Source organism: Rhinopithecus bieti, unplaced genomic scaffold, assembly GCF_001698545.2.
Source record: "Rhinopithecus bieti isolate Rb0 unplaced genomic scaffold, ASM169854v2 scaffold_11380, whole genome shotgun sequence".
NCBI lineage: Eukaryota > Metazoa > Chordata > Mammalia > Primates > Cercopithecidae > Rhinopithecus > Rhinopithecus bieti.
In genome coordinates, this window is record NW_016807225.1 from 4298802 (window position 1) to 4313353 (window position 14552).

General features: G+C 43.9%; 1 protein-coding gene and 1 long non-coding RNA gene across 2 annotated transcripts in view; one reads left to right on the forward strand and one right to left on the reverse strand.

Moving 5' to 3' along the window:
- SNW1 (SNW domain containing 1) overlaps positions 1-10788 on the reverse strand; it is a 45205-nt gene extending 34417 nt beyond the window's left edge. The window contains exons 1-2 of the mRNA XM_017880652.1: positions 10686-10788; positions 4092-4245 (exon numbers count right to left, since the gene is read on the reverse strand). Coding sequence (XP_017736141.1) covers positions 4092-4245; positions 10686-10699 — 168 coding nt within the window. The 5' untranslated portion in view covers positions 10700-10788. The remainder of the gene's footprint in view (positions 1-4091; positions 4246-10685) is intronic.
- LOC108534982 (uncharacterized protein C14orf178) overlaps positions 10546-14552 on the forward strand; it is a 10116-nt gene continuing 6109 nt past the window's right edge. The window contains exon 1 of the long non-coding RNA XR_014485098.1: positions 10546-10688. This is a non-coding gene — a long non-coding RNA (uncharacterized protein C14orf178). The remainder of the gene's footprint in view (positions 10689-14552) is intronic.

Sequence of the window (14552 nt, forward strand, 5' to 3'; positions counted from 1 at the left end):
TTTTTTTGAGACGGAGTCTCGCTCTGTCGCCCAGGCTGGAGTGCAGTGGCCGGATCTCAGCTCACTGCAAGCTCCGCCTCCCGGGTTTACGCCATTCTCCTGCCTCAGCCTCCCGAGTAGCTGGGACTACAGGCGCCCGCCACCTCGCCCGGCTAGTTTTTTGTATTTTTTAGTAGAGACGGGGTTTCACCGTGTTAGCCAGGATGGTCTCGATCTCCTGACCTCGTGATCCGCCCGTCTCGGCCTCCCAAAGTGCTGGGATTACAGGCTTGAGCCACCGCGCCCGGCAGAATCAGATTTTATTAACATATTATTTATTCATTGTTATGTGAGAAGCAAATGAATACAACAGGAAGGATCCAGAAATGAGTTTACCACATTTCTACTAGTGATTATTAGTGATTATACATAATTATTTAGGAGAGAACTGAGACTGCTAAAGTAGAACAAGCTAAATAAAGTTTGCTGATGAAATGCAATATTTTGAAAAGGTTTATCGAGTAAACATGAGGATCAAGTATAATTTTTAAGTAGTTTTAAAAAATTTGGTAGTATTTGCTTAGTACACTTTAAACATGATTCACACTTGTATTATCTCATTTTATCCTTGTAACTCTTTAACATCATTGTATTTTAAATGGAAACATTCAGGTTTAGAAAAATTAAGCAGTTTTCCTGAGACCTCGCAGGTATTATATGCAGCACCTGAACCAGATCGTTTGAGACTCCGAAAAGCTTTGTATTTTGTACTACTATGAAATATCTTTCTTTTAGCTCAAAACAGCCTAACAAGTACTATTAAGAAATGATAGAAAACACAAATTAAATTTAATCATTTAGAGGGGTTTGATGGAAAAAAAAGAAAGAAAATATTCACTTTTACAAGACCTCTTTAAGTAATACTCCATTAGATCTAAGATATATGAGTTCCTAAGTACAATATGCTTATTTGCTAAAGAAATGTTTGAAGTTTTTGAAAACCAAGAGAATAACGCTGAGAGACATTTTCTTGTAAATGAGAAAGAGTTAAAGCATTCCTAAGAAAAGTGCTTCCCGTACCCAGGCCATCAATCTGACACATGCTTGGATTTGCTAGAGTTTTTCAACTATAATAAGCACTTCAGAACTGTAGATGTAGCATTATGTGGTCATTAAGATTGCCAGAAAATCATAGCTTTTATTTTGAAAACTAGAATAAAACGCCTTCTTCCACAGAACATTCACTCCCCTCAAGCAGCATCCATAGCATTTCCAGATTAGCTGGCCATTTCAACTTGATTTTCAAATAAACTGTTTTGTTCTACCAGGATATATGAAACCACTAATAGTCCAGTAGGAAACTAAAAACCTAATAGCAACCAAGTATCGCAATGCTGAAACGCAAGGATGAGATTTCCATTCTATGTAAGGTGATGCCTGTCACCCTCATTGTGCAACCTATTGACAGACCAAACAATATTTATAATGCCTCAACAGAGACACTCAACTCCTCTATTAGATGATGCCAAGCACTACTTTTTTTCCCCAGGTAAGACTCCTTGATAATCTTTCATCTTGCTCTGCCTCCCACAAATTACACTATCAGAGAAAACAAAAGCAACAAAAATCCCTTCATAATTGCAATATGACTGGCCTTCACACACCAGCAGTCATAAGGACCAGAGGAAAGCTGACAAAAAAGCAACAAAAAAACCTACATGTGGGTTTTTTGGAATACATAGGACAAGATATGATCTAGTTAGGTGTTCCTCTTATAAACTCTAATAAAGAGTATGGGCCGGGTGTGGTGGCTCACAGCTGTAATCCCAGAACTTTGGGAGGCCGAGGCAGGTGGATCATGAGGTCAGGAGTTCAAGACCAGCCTGGCCAAGATGGTGAAACCCCGTCTCTACTAAAAGTACAAAAAAATTAGCCGGGCGAGGTGGCGGACGCCTGTAATCCCAGCTACTTGGGAGGCTGAGGCAGAGAACTGCTTGAACCCAGGAGGCGAGGTTGCAGTGAGCTGAGATCGTGCCACTGTACTCCAGTCTGGTGACAGAGCAAGACTCTGTCTCAAAAAGAAAAAAAAAAAGTCTGGTAGCCAGGGGACTGAGACATGGAAGAGATTGAGAATACAGATGGCTTCTGGTAGGACTCTAAGCTACAACTATCAATTCAATGAATACTACGATCACTACTTGAAGGCATGTGAAAAAAGGCATGAGCCCTTCATACTTGCGAAGTAAAAATCATAACCAGTAAGGACAGAACAAAGAAAAGTGATGGGGTGATGGCTGGGCTTGGTGGTTCACACCTGTAATCCCAGGACGTTGGGAGGCCAACGCAGGTGGATTGCTTGAGGTCAGGAGCTCGAGACCAGCCTGGCCAACATGGCAAAACTCTGCCTCTACTAAAAACACAAAAATTAGCCAGGTATGGTGATGCGCGCCTATAATCCCAGCTACTTGGGAGGCTGAGGCAGAGGTTGCAGTGAGCTGAGATCGCACCCCTACACTCTAGCCTGGGTGACAGGGTGAGATTTTTATCTTAAAAAAAAAAAAAAAAAGAAAGAAAGAAAGAAAGAAAAGTGATAAAACGAAAATAACTGGGAATGATATAGGCACTTCAGATTTTTAATAGGGCAGATATATTCGTTGGGACATGAAGAAGCAAAATATGCAGGAATCAGAAGGAATACTGGGAGATGGAAAAGGCTTGATTAAAGTGGAGGGGGTCCTGAGGAGGAAATACGTGTCTCAAATGTTTGCTTTTCTCCCTAGTGAAGACAGTGGTCAAGCATGGGAAGGCTGCCCTAGAATTAGGGCAATAGGGAAAGGAATATGTATTAAATTAATGCAGGCCAGGCGCGGTGGCTCAGGCCTGTTATCCCAGCACTTCGGGAAGCTGAGGCAGGCAGATCACCTGAAGTCAGGAGTTCAAAACCAGCCTAGCCAACATGGTGAAACCCTGTCTTTACTAAAAATACAGAAAATTAGCTGTGCATGGTGGCCTGTGCCTGTAATCCTGGCTACTTGGGAGGCTGAGGCAGGAGAATCGCCTGAACCTGGGAGGCAGAGGTTACAGTGAGCTGAAATCATACCATTGCACTCCAGCCTGGGAAATGGAGTGAGATTCCATCCCAAAAATAAAACTAATTAATTAATGTAAAGGATCCTGAGTAATTAGAATAGGTGCTGCCAAGGAAGCTTGCTCTTTTTATTTTTATTTTTTATTGAGACGGAGTTTTGCTACTGTTGTCCAGGCTAGAGTGCAATGGTGCGATCTCGGCTCACTGCAACCTCTGCCTCCCAGGTTCAAGCAATTCTCCTGCCTCAGCCTCCAGAGTAGCTGGGATTACAGGCATGAGCCACCAAGCCTGGCTAATTTTGTATTTTTAGTAGAGATGGGGTTGCTCCATGTTGGTCAGGCTGGTCTCGAACTCCTGGCCTCAGATGATCCGCCCACCTCGGCCTCCCAAAGTGCTGGGATTACAGGTGAGAACCGCTGCGCCCGACCAAAGGCTTGTTCTTTGGCAACAAGCTAGAGATAGAAAGGGCTATTCCAGATGGTTCCTTCTCCCTCATTGCCTTCAAATCAACCAAATTTCGTCTCTTATGCCCGCAAAAACATATTTAATCTATATATCAGATATATATTAACATTCTCAAATTAAAGATAAGAAGACAAGTGCTACTGGAGTTTTCCCTGAAGGAAAGTTGTCTCTTCAGGGTTATGTGGTATTACTGGAGGGGAGGAGGAGGAGCCCAAACATGAAATCCACTTTCAACTCTCTTACCTTTTACCTTCCCATTATTTTCCATACGCTATAATTCCTGGATTTACAAAATGTTAGTTTTCTTGTAAATATTTAATAGTTTGATATAGGAATAGACAAATGGTACAATTCTCTAGTGACCACAAAGCAGTGACAGATAATAAGCAAAAAGAAAATGACACATCTTCTGAGGGAAATATACATCTTGAGAGCACATAACCAGAATTTCTATCACACTGACATTCATAATCAGAGGTTCTAACATTTAAATTTATGTTATAGTGTGCTATAAATTTCAGCACAACTTAATAAATCTAAACTTAAGATCCATATGTACCTCTAATAACCGAGGTATCCAGCCTTTCCGGTATCCGTACGGGGGAGGCTCTCTTCGGGAGGAGACCAATGAGGTCTGCCGCGATCTTTGGGATCTTGCCTTTTCTTCAGCCTCAAGCTGGTCCTGAGATAGCTGAGTAGGTGCAGGTAAAAAGCTATAAGCAAAGACAATAAAAGTCAGAAATTTAAAAAACGCTTATGTTTAATTTGACCACTGCAACTTGGCCACAGAGACAAATTTTCCTACAATGCTTTTACTTTTCAGCAAAACAGCCGATTTTTCAATGATTTATGGTAGTACTCAATATTAGTCATTTTATAATATGTGGAAGACAGAAGTACTCAAAGATACACAGTAAAAACATCTGACTAGGACAACAGCAAATGATGCCCAGAATAAAAAATTAACAGATATTTCACATAATAGACAAACTCTTAAGCATTTATGCTTCCGTATTTCCTTTTTTTTGAGAGTCTCACTCTGTTGCCCAGGCTGGAATACAGTGGTACCATCTCCACTCTGTGCAACCTCTGCCTCCTGGGTTCAAGTGATTCTCCTGCCTCAGCCTCCCAAGTAGCTGGGATTACAGGCATGTGTCACCACACGAGGCTAATTTTTGCAATTTTAGTAGAGATGGGGTTTCCCCATGTTGGCCAGGCTGGTCTTAAACTTGACCTCAAGTAATCCGCTGACCTTGGCCTCTCAAAGTGCTGGAATTATAGGCGTGACCCACCACATTTGGCCACGCTTCCATATTTGTCCTTTTTTTTCTTTTTTTTCTTTCTTTCTTTTTTTTTTTTTTGAGACGGAGTCTCGCTCTGTTGCCCGGGCTGGAGTGCAGTGGCCGGTTCTCAGCTCACTGCAAGCTCCGCCTCCCGGGTTTATGCCATTCTCCTGCCTCAGCCTCCGAGTAGCTGGGACTACAGGTGCCCGCCACCTCGCCTGGCTAGTTTTTTGTATTTTTTAGTAGAGACAGGGTTTCACCATGTTAGCCAGGATGGTCTCGATCTCCTGACCTCGTGATCCGCCCGTCTCGGCCTCCCAAAGTGCTGGGATTACAGGCTTGAGCCACCGCGCCCGGCCCTTTTTTTTCTTTTTGAGACAGAATCTCTCTGTGTCACCCAGGCTGGAGTGCAATGGCACCATCTTGGCTCACTGCAGCCTCCACCTCTTGGGTTCAAGTAATTTTCCTGCCTCACCCTCCCAAGTAGCTGGGATTACAGATGTGCAGCATCACACCCGGCTAATTTTTGTATTTTCAGTAGAGACAGGGTTTCGCCATGTTGGCCAGGCTGGTCTCGAACTCCTGACCGCAGATGACCTGCCTGCCTTGGCCTCCCAAAGTGCTAGGATTACAGGTGTGAGCCACCACACTCAACCTGTTTCCATATTTCGTATAACAAGCAAGTAAACATTCCTAATAATCCAGGGATAAACTGTCCAGTATATACTTGATATACTTATATTCCTTTTACTTTTTTTGAGACAGAGTCTCGTTCTGTTGCCCAGCCTCGAGTGCAGTGGCGCAAACTCGGCTCACTGAAACCTCTGTCTCCTGGATTCATGTGATTCTCATGCCTCAGCCTCCAAGTAGCTGGGATTACAGGTGCGTGCCACCACACCCCTAATTTTTGTATTTTTAGTAGAGACGGGTTTTTTCCATGTTGGCCCATGTTGGTCAGGCTGGTCTCAAACTCCTGACCTCAAGTGATCCATCAGCCTCACCCTCCCAAAGTACTAGCATTACTGGCATGAGCCACCATGCCTGGCTACTCCTTATTTTTAACATTTTTACCCTTATGCTCCTTAAACTACTTCAGTGTAAATACAAAAGAACTAGGATTAGAACAAAGAGGTGGATAAAATAAACACAAGTTGCATATTTAAGTGCCAAGGGAATCTAGAATGAAATTTAAAACTTAGAGGCCAGGCCAGCCATGGTGGCTCACACTTGTAATCCCAGCACTTTGGGAGGCCAAGGTGGGTGGATCACCTGAGGTCAGGAGTTCAAGACCAGCCTGACCAACATGGTGAAACCCCGTGTCTACTAAAAATACAAAATTAGCCAGGCGTGCTGGCGCGTGCCTGTAATCCCAGCCACTCAGGAGGCTGAGGCAAGAGAATCACTTGATCCCGGTAGGTGGAGGGTACAGTGAGCCAAGATTGCATCATTGCACTCCAGCCAGGGCAACAACAGCAAAACTCCGTCTAAAATAAACAACAACGAAAAACTTAGAGACCAAAGAATCAAAGCAGAAGCCCTGAAGATGCAGCTTATTCTTTAGTCAAGGTAACCTTTCTACTAAACTGTTCTTAACAACTTTTAAGTATTAAAGTATTATAGTGATACTCTAAAGTACTACAAAAGGATCCTGATGGCTGAATATAGAGAAAACAACCTTAGTTCCTTTGTGATTCTTGGATAGTAAGCATACCTAAGTAGCAGAGCTTATTAATTATTCAAAAATATTTATTATTTGGGTTCAAGCACTATGCTAGGCATGAGACTATAAACGGAGAAAGACAGCTTAGTCTTGCAGAGACAGAGACCAAAAAAAAAAAAAAATCACACAAATCTATAATTACACATATTAAGTTATGATGTAAAGATACAGATGCTATGAGTCTACATGATAGGGATCTAATCCAGTCTGGGGCGGTAAGTGATGGCTAGGCTTAGAATTCAGATCTGACCTATGCCACTTACTAACCTGGATAAGCTACTTACCTCTCTGAATCTGTTTTCTCATCTGTAATAATAGTTCATAAGAGTATCTACTTCATAAGGTTCTTATAAATATTAAATGAGAGAAATCCATGAACCAGTTGGCATAGTATCTAAGCACTTTCAATACAGGTTCCGTATGTTTGATAGTTTTAGGGATGTTCCATGACTCTTCCAGTTTGGGTTAAATGCCCATCTCTATGCTCCCCCACAACCCTCTATATACCACTACTACAACATTATCTTACCATACTGCAATCATCTACTCATTTATCTACTCTGTTTTCACAAGACTGTGAGCAGCTCTGCAGGAATTACGCCTTATACTTCTTTCATCCCTAACGCTCCAAGACTTTTAAGCTCACAGCTGGAGCTCCTTAAATGCTGCAGGAGAAATAAATACACTCTTCCCTGGCACTCACCATCTTCATTTCGCTATAGCCTTCTCATCTTTCCTTAAGCCATCTCAGGATCTTTACATTGGCTATTCCTTCTGCCATAAAATCTATCTATCAGTCTGTCTGTCTGTCTCAATCAATCACAATTTTTCCGGCTGGGCAAGGTGGCTCACACCTGTAATCCCAACACTTTGGGAGGCCAAGGCAGGTGGATTACTTGAGGCCAGGAGTTCGAGACCAGCCATGCCAACATAGTGAAGCCCTGTCTCTACTAAAAATACAAAAATTAGCCGGGCATGGTGGCGGACGCCTGTAATACCAGCTGAGGCAGGAAAATCACTTGAACTTGGGAGGTGGAGTTTGCAGTGAGCTGAGATTGCTCCACTGCACTCCAGCCTGGGTGAGAGTGAGACTCCGCCTCAAAAAACAAAACAAAACATAACAAACAAAACAAAAACAAAAACACAGAACAAATTTTCTTATGCTTTTATAGAAAACTCTTCTCCAGATCTCTTCTTTTTTGACTGCTCCTTGAGGAGCAGGGCTATCCCATAGGCAGTATGCCTAGAGTAGCCCCAGATCTTTCAACAGCTTGCATCTTAGCACTCATGTCTCTGCTCAGTTACCTCTCTCTAGAGCTGTTTTCTGACCACCTTACCCAAAACAGCCACTTCACCCCAAGCTTTGAGTCACTCTCTAACCCTCTTTTATTCCTAGCATGTATTACCTGAAATTGCATTATGATTTTACTCATAGTCTTTTCTCTTTTTTTTTTTTTTTTTTGAGACGGAGTCTCGCCCCTCTGTCGCCGCGGCCTGGGGTGCAGTGGGCCGGAATCTCAGCTCACTGCCAAGCTCGGCCTCTGCCGCGTTTACGGCCTACCCCCCCCCCCCCCCCCCACTTTTTCTCCTGCCTCAGCTCCACGTGCTAGCTGGACTACAGGCGCCCGGCCACCTTCGGCCAGCTAGTTTTTGTATTTTTTTTTTAGTACGGACGGTAGGTTTCACCATTCTTGCAGGATTAGTCTCGATCTCCTGACTCGTGATCGCCCTGTCTTGGCCTCCAAAGTGCCTAGGCTTGAGCCACCGCGCCCGGCCGATTTTACTCATAGTCTTTCAATCCCAGTAGAATGTAAGCTCCATGTGGATCGAGTATAAAATTAAAACAAATTCAGTTTCTCCTATTATTTCACTCAACAATCAACAACACACAACACTTCTGATACCAGATACGTGATGGTTTTTCCCCACGTATCAAGCAAGCTATCAATTGTTTATTGGACACCAGTAAAGTGTCCTCTAATTCAATTCATTTTTGATGTTATCTACCTGGAGAGAGTGTCAGATGTCACAGGTTGAGGGCTCAGTCCCATAAGACTGCCCTTACTTCAGATGCCAATGGTAGGTCCAGGCCACTGGCCAACTGACTACAAACCAGGGTTCCCACGACCTCATCCTCAGGTTCAACTAATTTGCTAGGGTACCTCACAGAACTCAGAAAAATGCGTTTACTGGTTTAAAGGATATTACAAAGAATACTGAGGAACCCCAGATGGTAGGTATGGAAAGCTCTGGAGTCCCCAAGACTGGTCATTTGAATATTGCATTCTGCCATTGCAATTTTAAGCACACAATACCCATGACAGGCCAGACGATGTGGTGGCTGAGACGGGTGGATCAGTTAAGCCCAGTTCAAGAACAGGCTGGGCAACATGGCAAAACCCCACCTCTACTAAAAAAACCAAAAATTAACTGGGCATCATGGCAAGTGTCTACAGTCCCAGCTACTCTGAGGCAGGAGGATCACCTGAGCCTTGGGAGGTTGAGGATGCAGTGGGCTGTGATTGGGTCACTGCACTCCAGCCTGGGCAAGAGTGAGACCCTGTATCAAAAAATAAAATAAAATAAAAAAACACCCATCACATTTCTAGAAATTTTTCCTGTGTGTCCATTTCAAATTCCACCTTTTCCACAAAGTCTCCCCTCATAACTTTACTAGTCTATGACACAGTGTCTCACACTTGGAAGGTACTCAAATGTTTGCTGCCTGTAACATTTACTAAAGAAAAAACTCTTGGCTGGGAATGGTAGCTCATGCCTGCAATCCCAGCACTTTGGGAAGCCTAGGTGAGAAGACTGATGGAGGCTAAGAGTTGGAGACCACCCTGGCCAACGTAGTGACACCCCATTTCTAGCTTTATATTAAAAAAAAAATTCAGATGCCGGGCATGGTGGCTCATGCCTGTAATCCTAGCACTTTTGGAGGCTGAGACAGGAGGACTGCTTGAGGCCAAGAGTTAAAGACCAACCTGGCCAACACAGCGAGACCCCATCTCAAAAAAATAGTTTTTTTAAAAAAAAAGCAAAAAAATTTTAGAAAGGAGAGGGGGAAGAAAACTCTCCAGCCCACACAACTTATTCCATCTAATTCTTTTTGCACTAAGGTTAGTATTACACAAATGTGCATTTTGTGTTCTGTGATTGTTTTATGTCTGTATACCTTGTACCCCATCTTCCCTGTTGCCAAAGACAGATTTTCTTCTGTGTACACAATCCCCAGTACAGAGCAAGGCACCAACAGTAATTCCCAAAGTAATTTTTTGGATTCATACTGTCATCGGCCAGGAAAACAAAACAAAACAAAACAAAACCATGCGTGAGGAGAATGAAGCGTGTTGAGAGCTCAAGTTGATGTCCTAAAAGGACTACTTTCTCTACAACCTTCCTGAACACTAGACTTTTCCTGTTCAGTTCGCATGGAAAGTTTTTCCACTTAAGATGCGGCAGCAAGGTTGGGGACTAGAAGGGGTAGCGTAACTTCTTGGACTCTCCCACTGAAAAGCATCTTTTCCTTAAAGGCGGGGAGCACTGTACAGACAGTTACTAAGGTAACCGGAAACAGCAAAACTCTGAGGTGGTTCTATCTACGGAAGAAATTCTAAGCTCCAAAGTTAAAGTGCGGAGCAGCGGCGCATATCAGCAGATAGCTGCCACTACTGTGGTTCATTTAAATCTCTGTTCAGCTCCGGGTCCCTTCATTCAGGAATCCTTGTTTCGGGACACAGGCAAACGGCCGGAAAGCCGCGCAGTCGCACCCCGTGCGCTTCACTCCGCCCAAATAAGCCACTACCGTCCCCAACCCCTTCTTGTTCGCCCGAGCCGCGGACGTGAGGGAGCGTTGTTCGCTCCCCGCCAGATGCTTAAACGAAAAATGCAGTCTTAAGTGTCTGAGGCCACCCCGCGGCTTTCGGCCTTGGTAGAGGGGTGAACTAAACCCGGGAAACCGCTGAAAGACCCCAGCTTCGACTAGGCCTAGTCGTAGCGGCGGCCAGCGGGAGGACGTAGCCGTAGTCTTGGCCCACGTCATTCTGTGCCCCGGGTCAGGTCACCGCCCCAAGAGTATGGGAAGAGAAATGAAAAAGATTGGTACTCCCAGACCCTTCCGTATCGAGGACCCCAATCAACAACCCACCTGGTGAGCGCCATCTTCTTCCGCTTCTTCCAGCGCGAGCGACAGCACCGCGGGGCGGGTCTTTCCAGATGATGAGGAGCGGAAAGGAAGGAGCGCGCGATGCGCAGGCGCTCTGGCCGAAAGGCGTTCTGGGATTTGTAGTTCTTTGAACACGAGTAGCATTCGTTTCTATTCTGACCGGATCAAGCGGTTATCAAGGAATAATCTCCTCAGCTAGCAACAAATACATAACTCGATCGCTTATATGCGACATGATAGGGCGTTCCCTAGGCAAAATATCAAAGATAGAGGGAGATGCCGTTTAGGCCGCTTTATTACGTTCCTTACTCAGTCCCATTCCCCCAGAAAGGGTACAAAATACAAAAGCTTCCCCGGGACAGCTGCTGTAAGTGAAAGGGTGATAGGGAGTTTAAAACGATAGGCAATAGTGAGACTGGCTAATGGAGAGCTCTTGGACTCTCTGAAAACATTCACACTCAAAACTTTTCTTTAAATCGTATCCTCTCACTACCCACAGCACTCTCCTGGGGAGATATTTTGTAATCCTTGGTAATTTACCGAGCTTCTGGGTTCTCTGCCCAGGGTATGACAAGGCTGAAATCTCATAGGAGGCTCTGGAGAAAAATTCATCTCCTAACTCATTCTTGTTTGCAGAAATCAGTTCCTGGCGGTTGTGGGATGGATTTCCCTGTTTTGTTGTGTGCTGCTAGTGGTGGCCACCCTCAGCTCCTAGGGGTCACTCTCAACTCCTTCCCACATGAACCCTATTTATTGGTAGTTCACAACATGGATGTTTGCTTGCTTCTGGGCCAGCTGAAGCACATCTTTCTGACTCCTCTTCTGCCACTGTTGGAGAAAAAACGCTCTGCTTTTAAAGGGCTCGTGTGATTAGATCAGGCTCAGCTGGATAATCTCCCTGTTTTGAGATCAACTCTTGGCCGGGTGCGGTAGCTCACACCTGTAATCCTAGCACTTTGGGAAGCCGGGGCGGGCGGATTGCCTGAACTCAGGAGTTCCACACTAGCTTGGGCAACATGGTGAAACTCTGTCTCTACTAAAATTACAAAAATTATCTGGGTGTGGTGGTGTGCTCCTGTAGTCCCAGCTACTCGGGAGGCTGAGGCAGGAGAACCGTGTGAATCGGGAGACGGAGGTTGCAGTGAGCCGAGATCACGCCACTGCACTCCAGCCTGGCGACAGTGAGACTCCGTCTCAAANTCTTGGCCGGGTGCGGTAGCTCACACCTGTAATCCTAGCACTTTGGGAAGCCGGGGCGGGCGGATTGCCTGAACTCAGGAGTTCCACACTAGCTTGGGCAACATGGTGAAACTCTGTCTCTACTAAAATTACAAAATTATCTGGGTGTGGTGGTGTGCTCCTGTAGTCCCAGCTACTCGGGAGGCTGAGGCAGGAGAACCGTGTGAATCGGGAGACGGAGGTTGCAGTGAGCCGAGATCACGCCACTGCACTCCAGCCTGGCGACAGTGAGACTCCGTCTCAAAAAAAAAAAAAAAAAAAGCTGGGGGGGGGGGGGTGCTCCTGTTTTCCCAGCTACTAGGGAGGCTGAGATACAAGAATTGCTTTAACCCAGGAGTTGGAGGTTGCAGTGAGCCGAGATTGCATCATTGCACTCTAGCCTGCGTGACAGAGTAAAATTCTGCCTCCAAAAGAAAAAAAAAAAAAGATCAACTCTGCCACACCGCGTAACAGAATCAGGGGAGTCATCTCTCTTCATAGTCACGGCCCCAGGGGTTATGTAGGTCAGGTACTGTGGGGGTGGAGTGAGGAGGAGATCTTGGAGGATATCCTAGAATTCTGCCTGCCACAGCATGTAAACCAAAAAAACTTTCGGTAAATACAGGATTACTCATCACATTGTGTAATATAACATGCATGGCCTGGGAGCCCGAAGATTAGAGTTTAAGATGTAGCTTTGGCCAGGTGTGGTGGCTTGTGCCTATAATCCCAGCACTTTGGGAGGCTGAGGCGGGCAGATCACCTGAGGTCGGGAGTTCGAGACCAGCCTGACCAACATGGAGAAACTCCGTCTCTACTAAAAATATAAAATTAGCCGGGCACGGTGGTGCATGCCTGTAATCCCAGTAGTCGGGAGGCAGAGGCAGAAGAATAGCTTGAACTCAGGAGGTGGAAGTTGTGGTGAGCTGAGATTGCGCCATTGCACTCCAGCCTTGGCAACAAGAGCAAAACTCTGTCTCAAAAAAAAAAAAAAAAAGAAAGAAAGAAAGATGTAGCTTCAGCACCAATAAATTCTTATAGGGCAAGTCATTTAATTTATTTGGGCCCCAGTTTTATTGAACTTAAAATGCTGATCATGTTATCTGCTTTATATTTATATAAATGTAAAATAATTATATATAATACAGCAGAGTATGAGCCTTAAATGAGGTAATGTAGGTGGATGTTTTTACTTAATTCTTAAGTTCTATGTAAATATGTTAGTTATTACAGTTAATATTTTGGTTGACAGTGATCTACTTTAACCTCTGCTCCAGGAATGTATTATTTGTAAAAGGAGAAAAAGAGAGAAGCACATTATAGAACGTCCTGGAAGCCAAGATCAAGGAGCTTAGATTTAATTCAGCAGGTGATTTGCAGCTGAAGAAGGACTTAAGTAGAGGGCCTGGGTCAAAGGAACCGACAAGAAAGACAATTCTTAAGGCAGAATGGGTCTCTATGGCAATGAGAGACAAAGGAGGCTACTGAGGACAAGGTTAAAATAATTAACATGGGAAATCAGTAAGACATAGACCAAGACCTATGCAGGATGAAAAGAACAGGGTGGAGAAGAGCTTTTGCAATCCACTCTCACTTTCCACAGAGGCATATCATGTAAGACATTTCCACCGGTCATAGTCCCTCGCTGTTTTGGGGGTGTGTAGAGAATAGAAACTGACTTTAATAGCAATCCTATCAAAACATAATTAAGAAAGAAAATCTACTACAAACGTGATACAATATTATACCCAAAGGCCAAGTGCTTTCTTTTTGGTTTTGTTGGGGAGGGGGTTTGGTGTTCAGCTATGCTGAATCTTCAGTGCCTATCCATCCCTCATTATCATAGGTAATTAGCAGCGGCCTACTCATATAGAGAGCCCAGTACATGCTGGAATCAGTAATGCGCCAGGTTGCAAGAAGCAATCAATTCACTCCAGTCTTAGAATTCTGGATAGAGAGTAGAATTGTTCTTGGAGAATCTAGGTCCTAATTTGATTCCTAAGTAGGTGTGGCTATGCAGCCGCAAGTAATATAGCTTGTGAGGTGATAGGGAGGACCAGTTAAGCACAGATTCTAGAGTCAGCTTTCCTGACTTCTGAGCCCAGCTCACTAATTTATGAGCTGTGGATCCTGAATAAGTCACTTCTTTCCATCTCAGTTTTCTCACTGGCCAAAAAAAAAAAAAAAGGTGGGGGGCATGGAATCAATATAACCTATCCTCAATAATACTATTGGGAGGATTAAATGAGTTAATCATGTGAAGTGCTTAGAACAATGCCCAGCATAGAGTAAGCACTCAAAAATTACTTATGCTTTCTGGCCTTAATGAATTGGCCTTAATAAAATTTATTAAGGTTCAGGTTTTGCATCTGCAAAGTGAGGCAGTTGAACTCAATTTTATTTCTGGGGTACCTTCCAACTAGCATTTTCTACTATAGGATGTATGTTTAAATGTATTTCAATGGCAGTACTTTATGCTCTGATGCCACTATGCTTTAGTTATTATGGCTATATTATTATAATCATTCTCTGATAAAAAGTAGAGCTGACCCTCTGATAAATATTATTTATTTTATTAAATAATTTTATTAAATATATTTAATAAATATATTAAAAATAAATAAATATTAT